This window comes from Podarcis gaigeae (genome assembly GCF_964106915.1).
Source record: "Podarcis gaigeae genome assembly, chromosome: 8".
NCBI lineage: Eukaryota > Metazoa > Chordata > Lepidosauria > Squamata > Lacertidae > Podarcis > Podarcis gaigeae.
In genome coordinates, this window is record NC_139684.1 from 82,178,557 (window position 1) to 82,204,672 (window position 26,116).

At 45.5% G+C, this 26,116-nt stretch overlaps 1 protein-coding gene and 1 long non-coding RNA gene across 2 annotated transcripts in view; one reads left to right on the forward strand and one right to left on the reverse strand.

Moving 5' to 3' along the window:
• Nucleotides 1-26,116, forward strand: part of LOC310851829 — a 305,116-nt gene that overhangs the window by 54,073 nt on the left and 224,927 nt on the right. The window lies entirely within an intron of this gene.
• On the reverse strand, nucleotides 1,233-24,170 carry PRSS16 (serine protease 16). Its single transcript, XM_083753977.1, has 12 exons — nucleotides 23,985-24,170; nucleotides 15,320-15,510; nucleotides 13,225-13,324; nucleotides 11,335-11,464; nucleotides 10,913-11,036; nucleotides 9,991-10,068; nucleotides 8,766-8,813; nucleotides 7,850-8,122; nucleotides 6,677-6,818; nucleotides 5,115-5,294; nucleotides 2,928-3,073; nucleotides 1,233-1,616 (listed from the first exon to the last, which is right to left on the reverse strand). Exons 1-12 carry the CDS (start codon nucleotides 24,058-24,060, stop codon nucleotides 1,554-1,556), a joined length of 1,551 nt encoding a protein of 516 aa, XP_083610103.1. The 5' UTR covers nucleotides 24,061-24,170; the 3' UTR covers nucleotides 1,233-1,553.

The following is a 26,116-nucleotide window of genomic DNA, read 5'->3' on the forward strand; positions in this document are numbered from 1 at the left end:
GGAGGGTTTCCTCACCAGTTAGTGTCAGGCTTCAGAGGATCCAACCCCCTACAAGAGGTTGCCAGGAATGGATAAGAGAAAGGAGAGTTCTTACCAATGTTGTTTATTCAATATTCACAGTGAGAGGCTTAGAGATGCAGCCTCTTGGAGTAATGGTGTTGCTCCGGTAAATCTCCAGCCCCCTTTTCTCCTACTTCCTCATTCGTCAGCAGCACCCCCCCCCCATGGTTGCCACTTAGGGCCATATGTCTCCAAGTCCTTTGCTCTCCTACTTCCAATGATCGCCGGGTTTGGAAGGGCTGGAATGCTTTCTAGTGATAACTGTTGGGAAATTCCGTGCCACCTTAAGAACAGACATGTGGAATTGTTGTATGTCACATGTCTGTTTACACTCCAGCACAGCTTGCTGGGAACTTCCGTTTGTGTTTAGCTTTTGCTTTAGCTGCTTGCTTTGGACACAAAGGAGATCAGACATGTTTCCTTTTGTCCTGATGTATGCTGAATAAGGGACGCGGGTGGCGCTGTGGGTTAAACCACAGAGCCTAGGGCTTGCCGATCAGAAGGTCAGTGGTTTGAATCCCCGCGACGGGGTGAGCTCCCGTTGCTCGGTCCCTGCTCCTGCCAACCTAGCAGTTTGAAAGCACGTCAAAGTGCAAGTAGATAAATAGGTACTGCTCTGGCGGGAAGGTAAACGGCGTTTCCGTGCGCTGCTCTGGTTCACCAGAAGCGGCTTTGTCATGCTGGCCACATGACCCAGAAGCTGTACGCCAGCTCCCTCGGCCAATAAAGCGAGATGAGTGCCGCAATCCCAGAGTCAGCCACAACGTGCTTTCGAACTGCTAGGTTGGCAGGAGCAGGGACCGAGCAACGGGAGCTCACCCTGTTGCGGGGATTTGAACCGCCAACCTTCTGATCAGCAAGTCCTAGGCTCTGTGGTTTAGACCACAGCACCACCCGCATCCCCATACCAAGTTATGATTAGGTTCAATAGAAAAGACGTTTTCTATTGCTTTGGGAAAAGGATTCCAGCAGACCTCCACCAAGGAGGGTTTTACAGCTCCCGGTTTTCTACCTTTCGTCGCAAACTTTCTGCCCTGCCCCGGGACAAACAGCCTTTAACCCACAGTCTGCCGCACAGAAACGAAGCAGACATTTTTCTCTTTCCATGGAGATACAGCGATGGGAAAAGCTTCACCATCCCACAAGCCAGACAGCAAAGGAGCAAAAAGCAGTAAAAGAAAAGAAAAAATATATTGGCATCCTTATTGACACTCCATCTTCCACCCGCTACGAAATCCAGCTCCATCGATAGATCATCATCGTCATATCAACAACAGTGAAGAATCAAGGGTATTAAAAATAAATAAATCTGTATTTGGAAATTGAAGCTTTTTTTAATAAAAAAAAATGACAGTCATTTGTGCCACATAGTTATTTCCCAGGTGATGCAAAGATGTTTTGTGAGTCTCTAAGACAAGGCAGGAGCAAGCAGTCTTTCTCGAAGGAGAGGCGTCAGTGGTTTGGGCTGGCGAAGCATCTTCTCATTTGGCCTCTCAGCTGCCTTGATTTATCTTTCTCGCTAACTTCAGCCACTCATCAACCTGCAAGGAGATTTGCTGTATGGAGGGTGTGGAGAGGGAGAGAAAATAAAGCCAAGGTTGGCTAGGCTCCTAACTAGAATCCTGATTTATAAGCTGTGCTCCTAATTCAGGGACAATTGTTTTCATTTTTATTACTGCCGTTGATTTATTAACCACCTTTTAACCACCATCTCAAGGTACTTTGCACATTAATTAAAAACAAAAATATTTAAAACAAGACCCTAACAAGCAGACATTTGTGGGGAGCAAAATATACATCAGGAGTAAAATATAAATCAGGAGGGTCAGAATCGAGCATACATTTCCAGAGTTAACAATAAATATATTGTTTCCGGGACATGAGCCACCACAGATGCTAGAGGGCCATGAAAATTTGTGCCTGGGGCTTTTTAGACTTGTATTATCTGAAACTTAAGGGGCGCATTGGTTGCCTGATGTAAAATATATTGGCATTATATTTAACTCTCCTACCCCACTACAAGGTTCATAGACCAAGAGGCTAATCTGTGTCCAGGGCAGATGTCTGCCAGCTCCATCTGGTACGTAGGCTGAGACCCTCCCTGCCCACGAACTGTCTTGCCAGAGTGGTGCATGCTCTGGTTGTCTCCCACTTGGACTACTGCAATGCGCTCTATGTGGAGCTACCTTTGAAGGTGACTCGGAAACTACAACTAATCCAGAATGTGGCAGCTAGACTGGTGACTGGGAGTGGCCGCTGAGGCCATATAACACCGGTCCTGAAAGACCTACATTGGCTCCCAGTACATTTCTGAGCACAATTCAAAGTGTTGGTGCTAACCTTTAAAGCCCTAAACAGCCTTGGTCCTGTATACCTGAAGGAGCATCTCCATCCCCATCGTTCAGCCCGGACACTGAGAAGTGAGGTTACAGGGAACCAGGCAGAGGGCCTTCTCGGTAGTGGTGCCTGCCCTGTGGAACGCCTTCCCAGGGGATTTCAAGGCAATAAACAACTATTTTACTTTTAAAAGACAACTGAAGGTGGCCCTGTTTGGGGAAGTTTTTAATGTCTGACCCTGTATTGTTTTTAATATTTGGTTGGAAGCTGCCCAGAGTGGCTGGGGAAACCCAGCCAGATGGGCGGGGTATAAATTATTATTATTATTATATCTTCATAGGAGGAAACAGAACTTTCCTAAAAGGGTTCCGCACTCTAATTCTTCCCTGCATTGCCTCCAGCCTGAGACCAAACAGGTTAGAGTAAGTGGAACTTCCTGAAAAAGGTTCTGGATTCCAAGCTATTTCCCCCCCCCCCATGCCACCTCTGACCCCGTAACATTCAAGTGAGAATCCCAGGGCCATTCTCACCTCTTTGGCATGGACAAGGGGCAGGGGGTCCCGGGGGCTGGGTGTCCTCATGTCGGCGCAGTGGGAAGTGCCGTTGATTAAAATGGCCCGTTCGGAGCGGGACTGGTTCTTGAGGACACTCAGGGCGTGCCAAGGATCAATGTCTCCTGGGGAGAGAAGGCAGTGATCAAACACCGAGGAGGAGAGAAAGTAAACTGATTCACCAGTGTGATCCAATGGGAGAGGCAGATCTCGGAAGCTAACTTCTGATGCCAGGATGGGGGACCTACGCTGCTCCTATGAACTCGCTGGAAAATGTGTTGTGGCTCTACTCAGAGTAGACCTATTGAAATTTATGAACATGACTAAATTAGGTCCTTTTATTTCAATGGGGCTGCTGTGAGTAAAACTTGGCTGGGTGCAACCCAATGGGTTTATTCGTATATCCGCCTCAGATGACAGACCTCCTTGGCTTAGATTTTGAAATGAAATTGCCTTGGTATTATCTCTTGTTCTGTCCGTGCAGAAATGGAACTCACAGAAGTGGAGGAGGAGAAACGGAACCATAGAATTGTAGAGGGTCATCTATAGTCCAACCTCCTGTGATGCAGTAATCTCAACATACATGATCATAATTCATATATGAACATCATGCATGGCAAATGACCACCCAACCTCTGCTTAAAAACCTCCAAGAAAGAAGAATTCATCATCACCTCCTGAGGGAGTCTGTTGTTGTTGTTTTCAACAATAAAATCACAATATAAAAAAATAGAAAATACATAATAAAAACAAAAACATCCCAATACCCCGCCCTTTCCATTACACATTTTAAAAAGGTATTGGATGTCAATCAGCCAAAGGCCTGCTTAAAGAGTCTGTTCCACAGACAAACGGTGAGAAACCCTACACACCCCTCACAGTGAAGGGGGAAAACTGCCTCTGAGCAAAACTGCCTCAAATTTGCAGATGACACCAAACTGGGAGGGGTGGCTAACACCCCAGAGGACAGGATCACACTTCAAAATGACCTTGACAGATTAGAGAACTAGGCCAAAACAAACAAGATGAATTTTAACAGGGAGAAATGTAAAGTATTGCACTTGGGCAAAAAAAATGAGAGGCACAAATACAAGATGGGTGACACCTGGCTTGAGAGCAGTACATGTGAAAAGGATCTAGGAGTCCTGGTTGACCACAAACTTGACATGAGCCAACAGTGTGACGCGGCAGCTAAAAAGGCCAATGCAATTCTGGGCTGCATCAATAGGAGTATAGCATCTAGATCAAGGGAAGTAATAGTGCCACTGTATTCTGCTCTGGTCAGACCTCACCTGGAGTACTGTGTCCAGTTCTGGGCACCACAGTTCAAGAAGGACACTGACAAACTGGAACGTGTCCAGAGGAGGGCAACCAAAATGGTCAAAGGCCTGGAAACGATGCCTTATGAGGAACGGCTAAGGGAGCTGGGCATGTTTAGCCTGGAGAAGAGGAGGTTAAGGGGTGATATGATAGCCATGTTCAAATATATAAAAGGATGTCACATAGAGGAGGGAGAAAGGTTGTTTTCTGCTGCTCCAGAGAAGCGGACACGGAGCAATGGCTCCAAACTACAAGAAAGAAGATTCCACCTAAACATTAGGAAGAACTTCCTGACAGTAAGAGCTGTTTGACAGTGGAATTTGCTGCCAAGGAGTGTGGTGGAGTCTCCTTCTTTGGAGGTCTTTAAGCAGAGGCTTGACAACCATATGTCAGGAGTGCTCTGATGGTGTTTCCTGCTTGGCAGGGGGTTGGACTCGATGGCCCTTGGGGTCTCTTCCAACTCTATGATTCTATGTGTAGAGCGCTTTTCTCCTCGCTAACAAGCAATCACAACCAGCCACACGTTCGCATCCTGAAGCGAATGCAACCCGCGTCTGCGCATGCCGCGATTCGCCGCTTCCGCTCATGCGCATGACATCATTTTGAGCGTCTGCGCATACGCAAGCAGCGAAACCCGGAAGTAACCGATTCCGTTACTTCCGGGTCGCCACGGAGCGCGACCTGAAAGTGCTCAACCTGAAGCAACTTCAACCCGAGGTATGATTGTATTTGGTTTGACAAAACGGAGCTCTCCATAGGCTTCAAACTGGGGGTCTCTCCCTCTCTCGCAACTATGTGCTGCCCACGGGCGTCTGAGAGGGCCCCACATCTCCCCCCCCCCCGTACCATTCACGAAGAGGACACAGCTGGCTTTGGGGTGATCGGCCCCATAGTAGTCGTTGGTGAAGGACACAGCCTCTTGGACAGCCTGAGAGGGGATGCCGAAGACCTCTCGGCAGGTATCAAGCTCAGTTTTCAGGTTCATGAAGCGGGAGAAACGGCAGGCAGGATCGTCGCAGGTTTGGTCTAGAGCGAGAGAAATAAAGTGCAAAAGGCTGGGCTGAGGCCACTAAATTCACGGGGAACAAGAAAGATGTTGAAATATACGTTTGTTAAGAAACCAGAAGCATTTTTTACTTAGCATGGTAGGAGATGATATTAACAGACAGGATTGTAAGTTGTTTTCATACGCAATGACAGCAGCAAGAATATTATTGGCACCAAAATGGAAGCAAGAAGAATTACTGAAGAATAGAGGATGAAGTTGATGGACTACACAGAATTAGATAAATTAACAGGAAGGATTCGAAACCGGCGGGATCAGAGATTCTTAGAAGACTGGAGTAAATATATGAACTATTTGAAAAGTAACTGTGATGATTACGCTAGTAGGATTGCAAGAAGTTTTGTAAGGTGAATTATTTGAAATATTGCAAGAAAGACTATGAAGAGAATTATTAGTTAAGGATAATTATATGTAATACAGAAAGTGAGAAATGCAGAATAAGTGATAAAAAATGGAAAATCATCAGAGGAGTTGACGGAAGTCCAAAATATTATATAAGATGAGAAGTTATGTTGTATGACTGTTGGAACTGATATGTTAAAAAAATTAATAAAAATGTATATTATAAATAGATAGGTAGGTAGATGATAGATAGATGATAGATTAGATAGGTAGATAGATGATAGATAGATATAGATAGATGATAGATAGATAGATAGATAGATAGATAGATAGATAGATAGATAGATAAAGATATATGATAGATAGATAGATAGATAGATAGATAGATAGATAGATAGATAGATAGAAAGAAAGAAAATAAGTTCATGGGGAACAATGCAAATAGGAAAGCCCACACTTGGTTGGACTCAGCAGCTCAGCGGTGGAGGTCCAGGACAGGGCCTTCGCTGGGGCAGCCCCCAAGTCAGTGATTCTCAAACCTTCTTCCTCTGGGCCACACTTTCAGATTAACAATTTGCTTGCGCCACAACAAATAATCTCTCAATACGTTGAAAAACGAAAAGAAACAGCTCCCAGCCGTGCTTGATTTGTAACGTAGAGCACGACTACTTTATAATATGATCGTGGGGCAGCCAGAATAAAGCGAAGCAGATGCACAAGAACGTGAGGGATTCCCAAAATATAATTATAAACGAGCCTCTTACCTATGTACCTTAAGTATGTATGCAAGTTCAATGAGAGGCGTGAGCTCGCTTTTTTGCCAGGCAATCTCACTTAGATTAGGTCTGATTTGAGATGAACAAACTCTCATCTCCTCACCAACACAAATAACCCATCCCAGGACCTTAGGGTGAATAATAATAATAATAATAATAATAATAATAATAATAATATGTGGAGGAGGAGGAGAGCAGAGGGCAAAATGTTAACTCTCACTTACAGTATCCAAATTCTGTACATGTCTGGAAGTACCATTGCCTAATGCCCACGCCTGTCGTGGAGATGGATGTGCTGCGCAGCTCCTTCAGGGCCTCTGTGTGATTGTTCTGTGTGCATGTCATGTTCATGCCGTCCAAATACACCTTTTGAAAAGAAGAGAGGTTTTACGTATAAGCTAAACAAGCTATAGCTTAGGGCCCCACTCTCTTGGGGACCCCCAAAAATTTAAAGGGAAAAAAACATGGATATACATTTCCAAAATATAAAATAAAAAACAAATAAAATAAAACCTACATACAGCAACAGTGTTTTGTGTTGTGTAGGTTCCTATTTGTTATGTGCAAATGGGTTTAGATACCTATTAGGTCCATAAATTACCATATACAGTCATACCTCGGGTTACAGACGCTTCAGTTTGTGTTTTTTCGGGTTACAGGCCCGCCAAAACCCGGAAGTACTGGGATGGGTTACTAATAATATTTTTTTATTGTCCGTTAGTTAATGAATTCTGGAAAGAGATTGGTAGAGAAATATCGGGAATTGTGGGTAGGAAGGTGGGAATATCTAAATTAATGGTCCTTATTAGCCTGAGTAGCACCAAGTTAGAAACAAAAGAGGAATGTAAATGGGTAAAAGTGATGGTAATTGCAGCCAGACAGGTTATAGCGAGTAATTGGGGAAATGCAGAAGAGCTAGGGGTGAACCAATGGAGGGAAAAATTGAAAAATATTATTATCTTGGAATACCCAACTGTGAAGATACATAAAATGAAAGGGTTTAAGGTCAGTGAGAAGGATGAGGATTGGTTTGAGAATATATTGAATTATTTGGGCAGGTTTGAACAATTAAAATGTTAAAAGTTAATCAAACCTTGTGGAGGGAGGAGTGTTAAGGTATAGAGAATTGTACATATGGTTGATTTGAATATGTTATTATTGATTATGTATACCCAATGTATCAGCCGCCTGGGGGCTTTCACTGTTTGTGTTTCGGTTGTTAATTAATAAATAAATAAATAGAAAGATAGATAGATAGATAAATGTAATACTAATAATAAATAATACTGAGAGTTGGGGACCAGTCACACTCTCGTCCTAAACAAAGGAAAAGGATTGACACAGCTCCTCAGTCCGGGCCCTAGAAAGCTCTCCCGCCCCCCGAGACGCAGGCTTACGTTGTTGGCAGCCATAAGTCTCTGGTAGGGGGAGCCAGTCTTGTTGTTGGTCATGACACGACAAAGGTTGGCGATGGTGCTCCACTCCATGTATTCGTTGTTGTACTGCACAGCCAGCATGAAGATGTCAGCCAGGTTGGACACCAGCTCCACACAGTCGCCAGGGCCCTCCAACTCCTGGCAGGAGCGGAAGTCCTTCACCAGCTTGGCCCGGGCTCCATCTTGCACCAGGGCGTCCACAGCAGAGAAGCCGTCAGCCACAGCCTCCATGCACTGCGAGAGAAGCAAAAAGGAAGATGAGGACAGGAACTTTGAACAAAAAAGAATGGGGAAATTTTGTAATTCATTTAGGAGACCATTGTAAGCAGATGAAAACATTGGCACGATTTTAATCGCACTTGTAAAGTAACAAAAACTATGGACAATTTAGATGGATAAAAAATGTGGATAATGGACTGATATGCAGTTGTAAATATTGACAACTGGAGGGGATGGGGGAAAGCCTTAAGATTCAGAGCAATCTCATTATATGGATTTTTAATCGACTTTGTTATTATTTGATCCTGACTTGTTTTTAGGAGGTAATTTAATTATTGTTTGATTTTATACCAATGTTATGTATCTGATGTTAGCTGCCCTGAGCACAGTCTCGGCCAGGGAAGGTGGGATACAAATAAAAGTTGTCTATTAATTATTATTATTATTACTATTATTATTAGTTTATTTTTTCTGAAATCAAAGAAATATTTCTTTTTTAAAAAAGGAAACGTGGGGGGGGGGGGCAGCACACGACAGGCGGCAAAAAGAAGGATGCGTCCGCACTATGCATTTAAAGCGTTACAGAACCACTTTTAGCGGTTGCAGTTTGCCACACGGCCAAAAAACGAGTGATTTAGGAAAATGTTAAAAACCTCACCTCTTTGGAACCACCGACCACTGGATTGGACAGACTTGCGGCAACAACCTGGAGAAGAAGAAGTCAAAGAGAGATAGTTGTTAAGTCGCGTGGGGTTTCAGGCATGGTGAGAACATTACGTTCAAATGTGATGATTCACACTGTGGTGCAGTGGTGCCTCACAAGACGAAAAGAATCCGTTCCGCGAGTCTCTTCGTCTTGCGGTTTTTTCGTCTTGCGAAGCAAGCCCATTAGCGGCTTAGCGGATCAGCTGATAAGCCGCTTAGCGGCTTGGGGAAAAGGGGGGGGAGGGAAAAAACCCCGCAGGAACTCGCAAGACATTTTCGTCTTGCGAAGCAAGCCCACAGGAAAGTCGTTTTGCGAAGCACCTCCAAAACAGAAAACCCTTTCGTCTAGCGGGTTTTCCGTCTTGCGAGGCATTCGTCTTGCAGGGCACCACTGTACAGTCATACCTCAGGTTAGAGCCGCTTCAGGTTGCGGGATTTTTGGGTTACGGGCCGCTGAAACCCGGAAGTAACAGAACGGGTTGCTTCTGGGTTTCGGTGGTCGCACATGCGCAGAAGCACTAAATTGCACTTTGCGCATGCACAGAAGCTCCGAATTGCAACCCACACATGCACAGACACGGGTTGCGAACGCTGCGGGTTGCGAACGTGCATCCTGCATGGATCACGTTCGCAACCCGAGCGTCCACTGTATTAATTCCAGCTTTTTCTTATTCACTATTTGGGGGAGGGGGAATAATGAGAGCCAGTGTGGTGTAGTGGTTAAGAGTGATAGACTCGTAATCTGGTGAACCGGGTTCGCGTCTCCGCTCCTCCACATGCAGCTTCTGGGTGACCTTGGGCTAGTCACACTTCTCTGAAGTCTCTCAGCCCCACTCACCTCACAGAGTGTTTCTTGTGGGGGAGGAAGGGAAAGGAGAATGTTAGCCACTTTGAGACTCCTTAGGGTAGTGATAAAGCGGGATATCAAATCCAAACTCTTCTTCTTCTTCTTTTGAGTCAAACTGGTGATATTTGGACTACAACTCCCATGAGCTCCCGCCAGCGCTGATAGGAGTTGTAGTCCAAATATCTGGAGGCCTTTCCGGTTGATCGAGGCTGAGTTCAACCACAGGCAATCTTTGGCCATCGTGTGGTCATCATTTGAGAGGGCCTCAAGAAGCTCTGAGGGCCATCCCCAAACTCAAAAAGACCACCTGGTTTCTTTGCCAAGAACTCACCATAAGGTAGCCTGTGAAATTCAGCTGGGCTCTGACGGGGGCAGAAGAAGCAACAGCAGCAAAGACCAGGTGGGGAAACTGGAACAGAGAGAGAGAGAGAGAATGGACGTGTGGATCCAGAATTGGCCTCTGCAGTCACTTACGGACTCACTTTTGAGACGGTGTTCACGGAAGGCGGAGGGCAAGCTGTGGAGCTTTGTATCATCAGCAAATGTCCAATTCTGATGTCCAGCTCTGAACTCTGCTGAACAGTTTTTCCGGATAACTACTGTTTTGTTGAATTCTTCACCAGCCAATTAGTTCAACACTCGTAAGTAAAAAAATATGTAATTTCTTCATTAACCAATCTTTTTTCAAATAGATCGCATGAGCACTGTTCCAGAGTATTTTTCATTATATCTATTCACAGTTTGCTCTCCGCCAGGTAAAGTCTGGCACCGTGATTCATTTAGAGACTTTCAGAGACTTCCGTTTGTTAATTTTGATGTTTTCAATTATTCCATAAAGTTTTTCACATTGTTATTGCTTCTAGCCATTGTGTTGCTTTTAATATTGCGGACTCATATTTTGCAACCCAGGGGTTTGTTTGTTTACTCATGCAACCAGCCCATGCAGAATGTCGGCACCCTATATATAGAAATGAGCAAACCAGTGATATTTTAGGGAGCAGGCTAGCAGGCGGGGCCCATTACTTACATCCTAGGAGCCTACACAACACAAAACACTGTTGCTGTATGTAGGTTTTATTTTATTTGTTTTTTATCTTCTATTCTGGAAACGTACATCCAGGTTTGTTTTTCCCTTTAATTTTTTGGGGGGCCCCCCAAGAGAGTGGAGCCCTAAGCTATAGCTTGTTTAGCTTATAAGTAATTCTGGCACTGTCCTGTTCCTATTTGCCCTACTGGAGATTTTGTGGTCCCACCTTGAGTCTGAACCAGGCAGACAGCGAGCCAGGATAGGAGCCTCCAAAGCAAATCCAGGTGTTGTTGGACGTCAGGTTGAATTTCTGGGTGACAAAGTGGTGGAAGGAGGCCAGGTCAGACAAGCTGCAAAAGGAGATGGCAGAACTTTGCAACCAGATGCGATCGACTTAAGACAATTTATTTATGCATGCCACGACAGCGGCAAGAACGATATACACTCAAAAATGGGAAGGAGGCAAGATGCCAACGAAAAGATGCCAAAGGCTTATAAAAATGACAGAGCAAGCCAAAATTAGAGATTAAAAATGAAGGAAACGTTTTTGGAGGAATGGAAGTGTTTTGTAAAATATTTAAAGAAAATGTTACGGTATTACGGAAACGCAAGCAGGGTTTGCAGTATGAGTCACAGGTGCCAACTCACGCTTGCTGGCTGGACAAGAACGGAAGGTTGTGATCCTGCAGCCCATCGGGGTTAATGCTGGCCCCATAGAAACGGTGTTCGAGGGCCACCACCAGAGCTCCGTACTTCTGGGCCAGCTCCACGTGGTGTCCTAAAACCAGAAAGAGAAACAGGAGATAGGTCTCTCTCTGGCCACCTTCACGCCATACGTTTAAAGCGTGGCGATACCACTTTAAACAGTTGTGGCTTCCTGCAAAGAATGATGGGAGTTGTAGTTCGTTAAGAGGGCTAGGAGATCGTGCCTGCTGCCCTCACAGAGCTATAATTCACAGAGTTTCCCTAGGAAGAGGGACTGACTGGGAAACCACTCTGGGGATTGTAACTGTGGAAGGGGAATAGCAGGCCTCCTAAGAACTCTAAGCACCCTTAACAAACTACACTTCCCAGGATTCTCTGGGAGAAGGCCTGAATGTTTAAAGCAGGGTTTCCCCAAACTTTGGTTTCCACCTGTTTTTGGACTACAACTCCCATCATCCCTGACCGCTGGTGCTGCTGACTATGGGATGATGGGAGTTGTAGTCCAGTAACAGCTGGAGACCCAAGTTTGGGAAACTCTGGTTTAAAGTGATATGATACTGCTTTAAATGTATTGTGTAGATGGGGACCTTCAGGTTCGAAGACTACAGAGGATAGGAGACCCCTATTCCCTTCCCGGAGCTACAATTCTCAGGAGTGGTTTAACATTTCAACTTTCATCATAGGCAAGAGCTGGGAATTGTAGTTCTCCTGGCAACTCTCAGCACCTTTAACAGACAACAGCCCCCAGAGTGTGTTTTTTTTTGGGGGGGGGGCGAGAGTGTTAAAAGTGGTTTCATAGTATTTTAAATATATGGTTGCCCAGAGTGGCTGGGAAAACCCAGTCAAATGAGCGGAGCACAAATAGTAAAATTATTATTTTAAAATTATTATACTATTATGCAGCGCTCTGCATACCAGCGATTGCCAGCAACTGGGAATTAAAGCTTAAATGTTGACAAAAGACGCATGGACACCATTCACAGGAATTTGGGACGACAAAACCATCCTAGCACTGGTGCAGGAACTTTGTACGTCCTCATGGCCGCTCCGTATGCCTTCAGTCAATCCATGGCAGAGCCTTGGGCCTACAAATGCGGTTGAAGGCAAAGTTCTAGCAAGTCCCATCTCAAAAAAAAAAGTGTGGCGTAGTGGTTAGAGTGTCGGCCTAGGACTTGGGAGTGAGGGCTCAAAGCCCTGCTCAGCTAAGAAGCTCACTTGGGCCACTCACTGCCTCTCAGCCTACCTCACAGGGTTGTAGAGGGGATTAAATGAGGAGGAAGAGAACCACTGTTATGTACTGAAGTTCTCATGCTGCTCCGTGATTTCCCTCAGTGATTCAGCTCAGTGATTCAGCTCAGTGATTCAGCTCAGTGATTCAGCTCAGCTCAGCTCAGATAGTGGCCGCATCTGGCTGTGCTCTGATGTCCATCGATCCCATCCTCGTCGCCAGTGTTAAGTTCTGGGTGAACATATCAGACGACACAGCGATTCTTCAAACAGCACTTGTTTATTCACAGGCCAGAACAGAACTGAACTGAAGGGTTCAGCCAGCCTGCTTATATAGAGCTCCAGTACAACGTAACTGTAACAACTTTCTGTAACTATCCAATCACTGAATGTCACTTTCGATCCCTTATTTGCATATGTGGTCTTGAACTATCTGAAGTATCCCCCTGCTGGCCCAGGGTGAGAACTTCAGTACATAACAACCATGGATGCTACCTTGGGAGAAAAACGCAGGGCTGAAATGCCATGAATGAATGAATGAATGAATGACTATGTAAGAGACATCGTTCCCCAATCTCCGCAACTGAGGTGTTGCTTGACACCCACCTGCCAACACATCAAACACCGACAAGGCAGACTCGCCCCCGATGAAGAGGAAGACTGGTCCGTCGGGGCGCCACCAAAAGTCCTGGTTAATCCAGAATCGCTGTGAATTTTAGGGAGGTAAAGAAGAGACATCAAAACACCAAAACCAACATCAAAAAAACGAAGATCATGGCCACTGGTCCCATCACCTCCTGGCAAATAGAAGGGGAAGAAATGGAGGCAGTGAGAGATTTTGCTTTCTTGGGTTCCATGATCACTGCAGATGGTGACAGCAGTCACGAAATTAAAAGACGCCTGCTTCTTGGGAGAAAAGCAATGACAAACCTAGACAGCATCTTAAAAAGCAGAGACATCACCTTGCCAACAAAGGTCCGTATAGTTAAAGCTATGGTTTTCCCAGTAGTGATGTATGGAAGTGAGAGCTGGACCATCAAGAAGGCTGATTGCAGAAGAATTGATGCTTTTGAATTATGGTGCTGGAGGAGACTCTAGAGAGTCCCATGGACTGCAAGAAGATCAAACCTCTCCATTCTTAAGGAAATGAGCCCTGAGTGCTCACTGGAAGGACAGATTGTGAAGCTGAGGCTCCAAGACTTTGGCCACCTCATGAGAAGAGAAGACTCCCTGGAACGGAGCAATGGTTCCAAACTACAAGAAAGAAGATTCCACCTAAACATTAGGAAGAACTTCCTGACAGTAAGAGCTGTTTGACAGTGGAATTTGCTGCCAAGGAGTGTGGTGGAGTCTCCTTCTTTGGAGGTCTTTAAGCAGAGGCTTGACAACCATATGTCAGGAGTGCTCTGATGGTGTTTCCTGCTTGGCAGGGGGTTGGACTTGATGGCCCTTGTGGTCTCTTCCAACTCTATGATTCTATGATTCTATGAAAAGACCCTGATGCTGGGAAAGATGGAGGGCACAAGAAGAAGGGGATGACAGAGGACGAGATGGTGGGACAGTGTTCTCGAAGCTACCAGCATGAGTTGGACCAAATTGCGGGAGGCAGTGGAAGACAGGAGTGCCTGGCATGCTCTGGTCCATGGGGTCACGAAGAGTCGGACACAACTAAACGACTAAACAACAACAACAATAACAAAGAAGAGAAGGAATATCACTACGTGTGAAAGGGACTTCCCCTTCCCAAAGCATGACTCTACACAGGGGGTGGGCTTCCCTAAGGTAAGGTTACCAGATTTTTTTCAATGAATCCGGGGACACTTTTCAACTTCAATGGATTTTGTATGGGGACTGATTTGTAAATCTGGGGACTGTCCCCGGGAAACGGGGCAACATTCAGACAGCACATGTAAAGCATAATAATAATGATGATGATGATAATGTTATAATGTATATTCAATCATCACAGCAGGTAAAAATTAAATGATGTGGTGGATGTGTAAGGTAGTAAAAGCATTCTGGGAAATGATATATAATGAATTGGAAAAAATGTTTAAAATAACTTTTTTTAAAAAAAAAAACCCCGAGGCTTTTCTTTTAGGAATTCTAGGTGCCGAAATTCCAAAGGAGCAGAAAAGACTATTTCTGTATACATGTGGATGCTATTAGCCGAGAGATGGAAAGAAGATAAAGTCCCTACCAGAGAAAAATGGCAGATCAAGTTGATGGACTATGCCAAAATGGCAAAAATGACCGGAAGAATCAGAAATCAGGAGGACCAAAACTTTAATAAGGAATGGGGAAAATTTATAATTTATCTTAAAAACTGTTGTAAACAGTTAAAATCGTTAGTGGGATTGGAACAACACTTGTAGTGCAATGATGAACTTTGGATATAATGGAGATATAAAAATTTGGATTCTTATAAAAGATGCAGAAGGAAAGGACGAATAATAAGATTCACAAAGGGGAGGAGGGAAGTCCAGGAGATTCTCTAGAATCTTGTTTTTATATTTTATGTTGTTATGTGAATGTACAATTTTAATCTGGAAAATCAATTATTATTATTTTTAAAAAGAAAACTAAAAGATGAAAAGCAAAACTATAAAATAGGCATGTAGAACAAGTGGTTGTGCATGAGTTGAAATAATAAACCCAAGTAAGCGCCATCGATATTGCCAGATCATTGAGCATCTCATACCTGGTTGTAGGTGCGCTGCTCCTGTCGGTTGAAGTGGTCCAGGGGCTGGCGGATGAAGCTCTCGAGGGGAGCGCTCCACATCCCTGGGACCCGGAACCGAGGCAGCTGTCTCAGGCGAAGATACGCCTCCTCCATCGCGCGCTGCTCTCGCTGCTTCAGGACCTGCTGGCGGAACAGCCAGAAATTTCTGCCTGGAGGGGAAGACACCGAAAAGACGCCTGAAGTTGTGCACTTCTGCATAATGCCAAGCTGTCTCTGATCACATGCATCCTGGCATTTAGACGGCCACTGCAAGCCATCGCAGCTATTCAATGAATGCTCAGGAGTCCAGCAGCATACAGGGTTATTATTACGGCACAAGCATTTGTGGACCAGCCAGCTGATGGGAGCCATAGTTGAAATACAGGGGTACCTCGGGTTACAGATACTTCAGGTTACAGACTCCGCTATCCCAGAAATAGTACCTCGGGTTAAGAACTTTGCTTCAGGATGAGAACACAGGTACCACTGTACCAGACTTTTAGAAGACATCTGAAGGCACCCCTGTTTAGGGAAGCTTTTAATGTTTAATAGACTATTGTATTTTAATATTTTGTTGGAAGCCACCCAGAGTGGCTGGGGAAACCCAGCCAGATGGGCGGGGTATAAATAATTATTATTATTATTGTACCTCAGGTTAAGAACTTAATTCATTCTGGAGGTCCGTTCTTAACCTGAAACTATTCTTTTTTTATAAATTATTTTTTATTCAATTTTTCCAATACAAAATTTATACAAATCATACATCTTTTTTATATCCATTCTCTTTTTGACTTCCCTCAACTTGCCTGATACTCCTTCCCTTCTTAATTTCTTACACATTTCTAAATCCTTTCTTAACCTGAAACTGTTCTTAACCTGAAGCACTACTTTAGCTAATGGGGCCTCCTGCTGCTGCAGCACCGCTGCAGCACAATTTCTGTTCTCATTCTGAAGCAAAGTCCTTAACCCGAAGTACTATTTCTGAGTTAGCGGACTCTGTAACCTGAAGAGTATGTAACCTGAAGCATATGTAACACGAGGTACCACTGTAGTTATTTTTCTCTTTGACATCTGGTGGGAGGGCATTCCACAGAGCGGGCGCCACTACCAAGAAGGCCCTCTGCCTGGTTCCCTGTAGCTTTGCTTCTCGCAGTGAGGGAACCACCAGAAGGCCCTTGGCGCTGGACCTCAGTGTCTGGGCTGAACGATGGGGGTGGAGACGCTCCTTCAGAAAGGCACCGTAACAAAAGATGCACCAGACTCTTTGCTTGTTTTTGGACAACAGACCAACGCAGCTGACCTGCCAGAGCAGTGGTTCTCAAACATTTTTTTCTCTGGACCACACTTTCAAAACAAAAATTTGCTTGTGCCACACCAATTTTTTATTTATTTATAAGAAATACACTGGGAAACAAAAGGAAATGACTCCCAGCAGTGCTTGATTCATGGCATAGAGCCCTACCCTGTTATAATATGATCATGGGACACCCCAAAAGTATAAAACAATGCAGTGACTTAAGAACATTAATCCAACTAAACATCAGGAAAAATTCAGGGTCCCTTCCAATTCTACAATTCTATGATTCTATGAACCATTCCCAAAATATAAACAAGCCCTTATATATGTGGGAACCAATGACACTGCAAGCAATAGCCTCCAGAAGATCAAAAGATACTATGAGGCTCTGGGCAGGAAATTGAAGCAATTAAATGCACAAATTGTCATCTCATCTGTCCTCCCAGTTGAACGACGTGGCCCAGGGAGAGAGAGAAAAATAGTGGAAGTGAACAGCTGGCTTCGCAAATGGTGTAAACAGGAACGGTTTGGATTCTTAGATCACAGACTGCAGTTTCTTGAAGATGGACTTCTGGCAAGAGATGGGCTGCACCTCACAACGGTTGGGAGGAATGTTTTTGCCAAAAATCTCAGAAACCTCATCAGGAGGGCTTTAAACTGACTAATGTGGGGGAGGAAGACAGTGCTCCTGAAGGTAGGAGTCTATCAATTGATGAAGATGGTCATCCAAATGTCATAGACCAAATGGTGCAAACAGCACGCAAACCTAGTGATGGGAGGAAAAAATCCTTAAATAAGAGACACGGGGGGATGATTAATGGACTTCAATGTCTGTACACTAATGCGCAAAGCATGGGTAATAAACAAGATGAGCTTGAGCTCTTGGTACAGCAAGCTAAATATGACATAATAGGCATCACTGAAACCTGGTGGGATAAGTCCCACAACTGGAATGTAACAATGGAGGGATACAATCTATTTCAGAGAAACAGACCAGACAAGAAAGGAGGAGGAGTGGCGTTATATGTCAGGGATGTGTATACCTGTGAAGAGATCCAAGATTTAGAACCTCAAAGCCAAAGTGAGAGCATTTGGGTCAAGATTAAGGGAGAGAAGAATAACAGGGACCTCATTGTGGGAGTTTACTATAGATCCCCAAGCCCAAGGGAGGACATAGATGATGCCTTCCTGGAACAGATGGCCAAGCATGCAAAAGGAAGGGAGATAGTAGTAATGGGGGACTTCAATTACCCGGATATTTGCTGGATGTCAAACTCAGCCAAGAGCATAAGGTCAAACAGATTCCTCACTGGCCTTGCAGACAACTTCTTTGTCCAGAAAGTGGGAGAAGCAACAAGAGGAACAGCCATTTTAGATCTGGTCCTAACCAATGTTGATGACCTGGTTAGTGGGGTAGAAGTGGAAGGATCATTAGGCGCGAGTGATCATGCTCTTCTGAAGTTTACTATACAGCGGAAAGGAGCAGCCAAGCATACTAGGACTCAATTTCTTGACTTTAAGAAAGCTGACTTCATAAAACTTAGGGAAGTGCTGGGTGAGATCCCATGGACAGTAATACTAAAAGGAAAGGGAGTTCATGATGGCTGGGAGTTTGTTAAGAGGGAGATAGTAAAAGCACAACTTCAGGCAATACCAATGAGACGGAAACATGGAAGGTGCCTAAAGAAGCCAGGGTGGCTATCTAAAGAACTTTTAACTGAGTTAAGATTAAAAAAGGATGTGTACAAAAAATGGAAAAGGGGGGAAACCACCAAAGAGGAATTCAAACAAACAGCCAGCACGTGTAGACACAAAGTCAGAAAAGCTAAAGCACAGAATGAACTCAGGCTTGCTAGAGAGGTTAAAAGCAACAAAAAAGGCTTTTATGGGTATGTTCGTAGCAAAAGGAAGAACAAAGAAACAGTGGGGTCACTCAGAGGAGAAGATGGTGAAATGCAAACAGGGGACACGGAAAGGGCTGAACTCCTCAATGCCTTCTTTGCCTCAGTCTTCTCCGATAAAGAAAACAATGCCCGACCTGAAGAATTTGGAGCAAATGATTCAGCAGAGGAAACACAGCCCAGAATAACTAAGGAGATAGTACAAGAATACTTGGCTAGTTTAGATGTATTCAAGTCTCCAGGGCCAGATGAACTGCATCCAAGAGTATTAAAAGAACTGGCAGATGTGATCTCAGAACCACTGGCAGTCATCTTTGAGAATTCCTGGAGAACAAGCAAAGTCCCGGCAGACTGGAGGAGGGCAAATGTTGTCCCTATTTTTAAAAAGGAGAAAAGAAAGGACCCAAATAATTACCGCCCAGTCAGTCTGACATCAATACCAGGGAAGATTCTGGAGCAGATCATTAAGCAAACAGTCTGTGAGCACCTAGAAAGGAATGCTGTGATCACCAATAGTCAGCATGGATTTCTGAAAAATAAGTCATGTCAGACTAACCTGATCTCGTTTTTTGACAGAATTACAAGCCTGGTAGATGAAGGGAACGCAGTGGATGTAGTCTACCTTGATTTCAGCAAGGCATTTGACAAGGTGCCCCATGATATTCTTGTAAAGAAGCTGGTAAAATGCAGACTTGACTATGCTACCACTCAGTGGATTTGTAACTGGCTGACTGACCGAACCCAAAGGGTGCTCATCAATGGTTCCTCTTCATCCTGGAGAAGAGTGACTAGTGGGGTGCCACAGGGTTCTGTCTTGGGCCCGGTCTTATTCAACATCTTTATCAACGACTTGGATGATGGACTCAAGGGCATCCTGATCAAATTTGCAGATGACACCAAACTGGGAGGGGTGGCTAACACCCCAGAGGACAGGATCACACTTCAAAACGACCTTGACAGATTAGAGAACTGGGCCAAAACAAACAAGATGAATTTTAACAGGGAGAAATGTAAAGTATTGCACTTGGGCAAAAAAAATGAGAGGCACAAATACAAGATGGGTGACACCTGGCTTGAGAGCAGTACTTGTGAAAAGGATCTAGGAGTCTTGGTTGACCACAAACTTGACATGAGCCAACAGTGTGACGCGGCAGCTAAAAAAGCCAATGCAATTCTGGGCTGCATCAATAGCAGTATAGCATCTAGATCAAGGGAAGTAATAGTGCCACTGTATTCTGCTCTGGTCAGACCTCACCTGGAGTACTGTGTCCAGTTCTGGGCACCACAGTTCAAGAAGGACACTGACAAACTGGAACGTGTCCAGAGGAGGGCAACCAAAATGGTCAAAGGCCTGGAAACGATGCCTTATGAGGAACGGCTAAGGGAGCTGGGCATGTTTAACCTGGAGAAGAGGAGGTTAAGGGGTGATATGATAGCCATGTTCAAATATATAAAAGGATGTCACATAGAAGAGGGAGAAAGGTTGTTTTCTGCTGCTCCAGAGAGGCGGACACGGAGCAATGGTTCCAAACTACAAGAAAAAAGATTCCACCTAAACATTAGGAGGAACCTCCTGACAGTGAGAGCTGTTCGACAGTGGAATTTGCTGCCAAGGAGTGTGGTGGAGTCTCCTTCTTTGGAAGTCTTTAAGCAGAGGCTTGACGACCATATGTCAGGAGTGCTCTGATGGTGTTTCCTGCTTGGCAGGGGGTTGGACTCGATGGCCCTTGTGGTCTCTTCCAACTCTATGATTCTATGATTCTATGTACTTTAAGTATATATGCAAACTCAACAAAAGGTGCGAGCTTGTTTTTCGCCAGGTAATCTCATTTATAGTAGGTCACATTTGAGACAAACTAGACACAAAGAACTCTTGCTCTCATTTTGAAAAGGTATCTATCCGTATTCTACAAATAAAAATAAAATTACTTTGATACTATGCTATGCTACACTAAAAATTTTAAATGTTTCGTGGATTGTCCTTGACTCTTCCCCCAAAGAATTCTGGGAAATGGGCGTTTACCAGATCTCACCAATCTACGATTCCCAGCACTCTTCACAAACTACAGTTCCCAGGATTCTTTGGGGGGAGCCATGCGCTTTAAATGCATGGCGTTTCCATGGCCTTAGTTGGAGATGGCGTGAAAAAGGAATTGCTGTTTGTGATGCATACGCTCGTTTTACTCCTGCAGTAGTTAAAAATGTTTGCCGTCGTATGGGGTTTGGTTTTTTGTTCTTGTATTCTACCCAAACCTCTCTGACCTCCCCTGCATCAATACTTTTTTGGGGAACTTGACAAGAAGCAAACCAAATTTGGGGAACCGAAAGTGGCTGATGAACATCCAAAAGGGAGATTGTGCTTCGCTGCTTCTCTATCAAGCATCACGCTAACAAACGTTCCGGCATCTTGCTTCTGTGAAACAGAAGACACAAAAGCTGCTGAGTGCACAGCGTCAGTTTCCTGTTTGCAAAACGCACATGCAGGACCGCATCTGCCTCGCAAGCAGAAACACACAGTCTCAAGGTCTCTGGAAGGCCAAGAGGCTGCTCCTTCCAGAGTCCATCTGAAGTGTCCCAAGGTGAAAAGTATCCCATCAAGACTGACCCCTGACCCTTGAAAATTCCCAAATGGTCAATGGAAGCAAACCTCTTCTTCTTTTTTATGAGTGCTGGTTACAGAGGTACCTCAGATTACAGACGCTTCAGGTTACAGACGCTTCAGATTACAGACTCCACTAACCCAGAAATATTACCTCAGGTTAAGAACTTTGCTTCAGGATGAGAACAGAAATCGTGCTCCGGCGGCGCGACGGCAGCAGGAGGCCCCATTAGCTAAAGTGGTGCTTCAGGTGAAGAACAGTTTCAGGTTAAGAACGGACCTCCGGAACGAATTAAGTACTTAACCCGAGGTACCACTGTATTTGATTCTTACATTTATAGACAACCTTTATCTTCCAAAGATCTCTAGATGGTCTGCATGGTTCTCGTCCACCTTCACTACATCCCTGTGAGGTAAGCTAGGCTGGCTGACTGGCCCAAGATCACCTGGTGAGCTGAGTGGGGGATTCACTCGATCCCAAAACATCTAGGAAGATAGGAAAGCTTCCTTAAACCGGATCAGATCATCGCTTGGTATTGTTTACACTGACTGGATTTCAGACAGGAGTCTCTTCTCTCCCAATCTTACCTGGGGATGCCAGCTACCAAACTGAGGACCTTCTGCATGATGTTCTGCTGCTGAGCTGTGGCAGGTTGAAGAAGGCTGATAGAATATGGCAACTAAACCTATTTTTAAAAGCAGCTCACTACTAGTTCCCAGAATCATAGAGTTGGAAGATTGTACAGACAGATCTGAACATTCAGCCTCAACAAGGAACTGAAATTTATATGCCCCTGCACCCAAAAATATGTTGTTGAGCAGTACTATTTCTCTAGAAAAAGAGCTGCCGGAACTCACCATGAATGCCTCCCTTGTTAATAATAATAATAATAATAATAATAATAATAATAATAATAATTTATACCCCACCCATCTGGCTGGGCGGCTTCCAACAAAACACTAAAATACAATAACCTATTAAACATTAAAACCTTCCCTAAACAGGGCTGCCTTTAGATGTTTTCTAAAAGTTTGGTAGTTATTTTTCTTTTTGACATCTGGTGGGAGGGCGTTCCACAGGGCGGGTGCCACTACCGAGAAGGCCCTCTGCCTGGTTCCCTGTAACTTGGCTTCTTGCAATGAGGGAACCACCAGAAGGCCCTCGGCACTGGACCTCAGTGTCCAGGCTGAGCGATGGGGGTGGAGAGGCTCCTTCAGGTATACTGGACCAAGGTCATTGAGGGCTTTAAAGGTCAACACCAACACTTTGAATTATTATATTATAATATAATAAACGTCCATAATAATAATAATAAACTTCCATATGATCAAGAGTCTGGGGCATGCAAGGAAAGGCAAAAGTATCTGGGGTTAGTTAGTGCAAAGGGCAAATGATAACAACGGAGGGGTATGACATAGGTTTGGAAAATTATATGTGGCATGGAGAGAGAGGGCAACGCATAGGACCAGAGGAAGCTGCCTTGTACTAAATCAGACCACTGGTCTATCTAGGTCAGTACAGTACTGTCTCCTACACTGACTGGCAGCATCTCGCCAGAGTTTCAGGCCCTTCTGGGATTAAACCTGAGATCTTCTTCATGCAAAATCAGGTGCCCTGCGGCTGACTGCTTCCACGCCACTCTCTCCCAAAGCTTGTTCTCCAGGTAACTCAGTGAAATGGTTTGGGGGTGGATTTAGGAGAGAGGAAAAGGGAGGGTTTCTTCACATGGTGAATAATTAACTGATAGAATCAACTGTCACAAGCCCTGTCCTCCTCCGGCTGTCTTTCGCAATCAAAATAGCCTCCTTGAAGGCGATGTGATCTGGGGAGGGGGTGAAGATAAGAACATGCCCCCTGACTAGGATCCAGGGTGGTGTCATCCCAAAAATTAGGACCCCCTCCAGACTGATGATATACGATATCTTTATTGTCATTGTCCCATACAGAACAATGAAACTGAAAATCTACATAGAACATTCAAAAACCCCTAAAAACTCTGAAACCCCATTTTAAAATACAATATACTATGCCAAAGCTGTGTGCAAAAAGAACAGCTCTGTCTTACAGGCCCTGCGGAAAGAATCTCATGAGACAGAGCGTTCCACCAGGCTGGAGCCAGTGTTGAAAAGGCCCTAGCCCTGGTTGAGGCTAATCTGATGTCCTTAGGGGCCGGGAAGTCTAAAAGGTAAAGGGACCCCTGACCATTAGGTCCAGTTGTGGCTGACTCTGGGGTTGCGGCGCTCATCTCGCTTTATTGGCCGAGGGAGCGGGTGTACAGCTTCTGGGTCATGTGGCCAGCATGACTAAGACGCTTCTGGCAAACCAGAGCAGCGCACGGAAACACCATTTACCTTCCCGCCGGAGCGGTACCTATTTATCTACTTGCACTCTGACGTGCTTTTGAACTGCTAGGTTGGCAGGAGCAGGGACCGAGCAACGGGAGCTCACCCCTTCGCGGGGATTCGAACTGCCGACCTTCTGATGGGCAAGCCCTAGGCTCTGTGGTTTAATCCACAATGCCACCCGCGTCCCACCCGGGAAGTCTAGAGTGTTGCTATTAATGGACCTTAAGGTCCTCCGCGGGGCATACCAGGAGAGGCGGTCCCATAGGTACGAGGGTCCTAGGCCACATAGGGCTTTAAAGGTCAAAACCAGCACCTTAAACCTGACCCTGTACTCCACAGGGAGCCAATGCAGCTGGAAAAGCACTGGGTGAATATGCTCCCATGGCAGAGACCCCGAGAGGAGCCTCGCTGGCATTCTGCACCCTCTGGAGTTTCTGGGTCAGCTTCAAGGGCAGCCTCGCGTAGAGCAAGTTACAATAAGATGGAAGGACCGTCACTCACCTGCCTGAGCCAGAGAGAGCAGCGCAAGCAGCAAGACCCCCCAAAGGACCCTGGAAGGAGAGGAGGGTAAGGCCATTTCTCCCCCGGCTTCTCCTGATTCACTTAAACCGGGTCTAGCAAAGCTGCCGGGTGCGGGAAGTGTCTCTCTCAGCCAAATTGAAACAAAAAGCAAAGCAGAATTCCCCTTTATTGGACTCGCCTCACATGACCAGCTGCCCTCCCACCCCGTGATTTCCTTCCTTTGCAAAGTTCATCAAGGTCGTCCAAGGAGGAGCTTCGCAATGGTGTGTTGTTGTTTTTTAAGTCCCCTTTGCGCCCCCGCCCCCTGCTCCTTTTCCTGCCTCCCATCCTCGTACTGGAAGACTGCGAGCTTTTATTTTCTAAAGAGAATGCGCTCTGGGGACGTTTCTCCCCATCACTTTTTTTTTTCTTTCTTTCTTTCTTCCTTCCTTCCTTCGCCCCTGTGCTCAGTTTCCACGTGGCGGACAGCAGCTTCAGACGCCCCGGGATCAAAGGAGAAAGGTGTGGACTTGGGGAGGTGCGGATTGGAGAGATCTGGATCCAGCGAGCAAGGCGAACCTTAATGCTTTGTGAGCCGCCGTGCAGCGCTGCTGGGGGGAAAGTAAAAGACCAAAAGAAAATAGGGGCAAACAAATCACGACAGATCACAGGGATCCTCTTGGAGCCGGGAGTGCAAAAAACGAAGCGTAAAAAAAGGAGTGTGGTTCGTCAACCCAGATCTCTCGCCCCTAGGTGGCACCACAGACGCGCCCAAATCTTGCGCCTCCGAGCGCTGACCTTCATCCTAAAACTGCATTTGTTCGCGTTCATTCCCCTCTGGGGTTCCGCTGCCAGCATTTAAATTGTAAGCTTCCCGGGGCAGAGACTCGGTTCTGCAAACTCTAAAGGTCACCAACGCGGACGGCGCGTTAAAGCGTAATGGCGCAGTGGCGACATATTTTCCCCTCTTGCTTGTCCGAGGCAGCAGTGCTTCTGAAATGCCAGTTACTGTACTGGGAATCGCGACTGGGGAGAGTTGCTGCTGTCGCCCTCTGGTCCTGCTCATTGGTTTCTCCATGGGGAGCAGAGGTGGACTGAGGGGAGCACAACTGGGTCGCCCACACCAGGCGCAGAGCCCTAGAGGCAGCCACCGCCATAATAATAATAAATTTTATTTATACTCCGCCCTCCCCAGCCAGAGCCGGGCTCAGGGCAGCTAACACCAGTACAATTACAGTAAAAACATAAGGGGGGGGACCAATTTAAAATACAGGTTAAAATGCAATTTAAAATGCAGCCTCATTTTAAAAGTAGCCCATAGATCAAAACCATAAGGGGAGGGAAACATAAGGGTCAGACTGAGTCCAAACCAAAGGCCAGGCGGAACAGCTCTGTCTTGCAGGCCCGGTGGAAAGATGTCAAGTCCTGCAGGGCCCTGGTCTCTTGTGGCAGAGTGTTCCGCCAAGTGATTGGGCCAAATCCGGCCCTACCCATACTATAGAGGGAAATGAGGGGGAGAGGGGGCTCACCCACCTGGGAAGGGAGCCCATCTAGGAGGAGGAAAACTTAGATCCTCTACCTCTGCTGCCTTGCAGGATATCTTCGGGAGAAGAAAAGGAGTAAACCCTACACAAATCCAGTGTGGAATCCCTAAAACAGTTGAGCTGCCTCCTTCTGGCAACTCCTGCAGCCAGACTGGTGCCAAAGGTCTTGCTCTGCTTTCCTTTGGACCACATCAGCGAGACCGTGAGGGGGGTCTTGTCAACTGGGCAGCCCAGGACCTCCATGCACACTGAACAGGCTTGCACCCCGGAGAGGTCACTTTTGTGCTGCTAATGCAGCAGAAACAACGCAGGAGGCAGCAGCTACAAGTTACCCTTCTCTGCAGCCTCAGCAGGCGCTGTGATTCTACAGAGGTTTGACTGCGCCCCCAGAGGCACACTCCATTGTCTCTTGGACACAGTCAGATGCCAGCAAGAACAAAGTTGCATGGGAGGCAGTAAATGCTCCCTAGGATTTGTTTTCGGTTTCACCGACAATGTGATTTGGGCATGTTAACTGCACATAAATCATTCACATTAAAATTAAGAGTAAAATTAAACAGCCACAAAAGCTGCAAGCAGCCATGGGCT

Excerpts from the sequence above, each read along its gene's own strand:
- PRSS16 (XM_083753977.1), bottom strand. The coding sequence starts at position 24,060 with ATGGCCTTACCCTCCTCTCCTTCCAGGGTCCTTTGGGGGGTCTTGCTG. Across the intron at positions 6,819-7,849 it reads GACTTATGGCTGCCAACAAC|GTGTATTTGGACGGCATGAA; the intron begins GTAAGCCTGCGT and ends TCTTTTCAAAAG. Across the intron at positions 3,074-5,114 it reads CTGTGTCCTCTTCGTGAATG|GAGACATTGATCCTTGGCAC; the intron begins GTACGGGGGGGG and ends TTCTCTCCCCAG.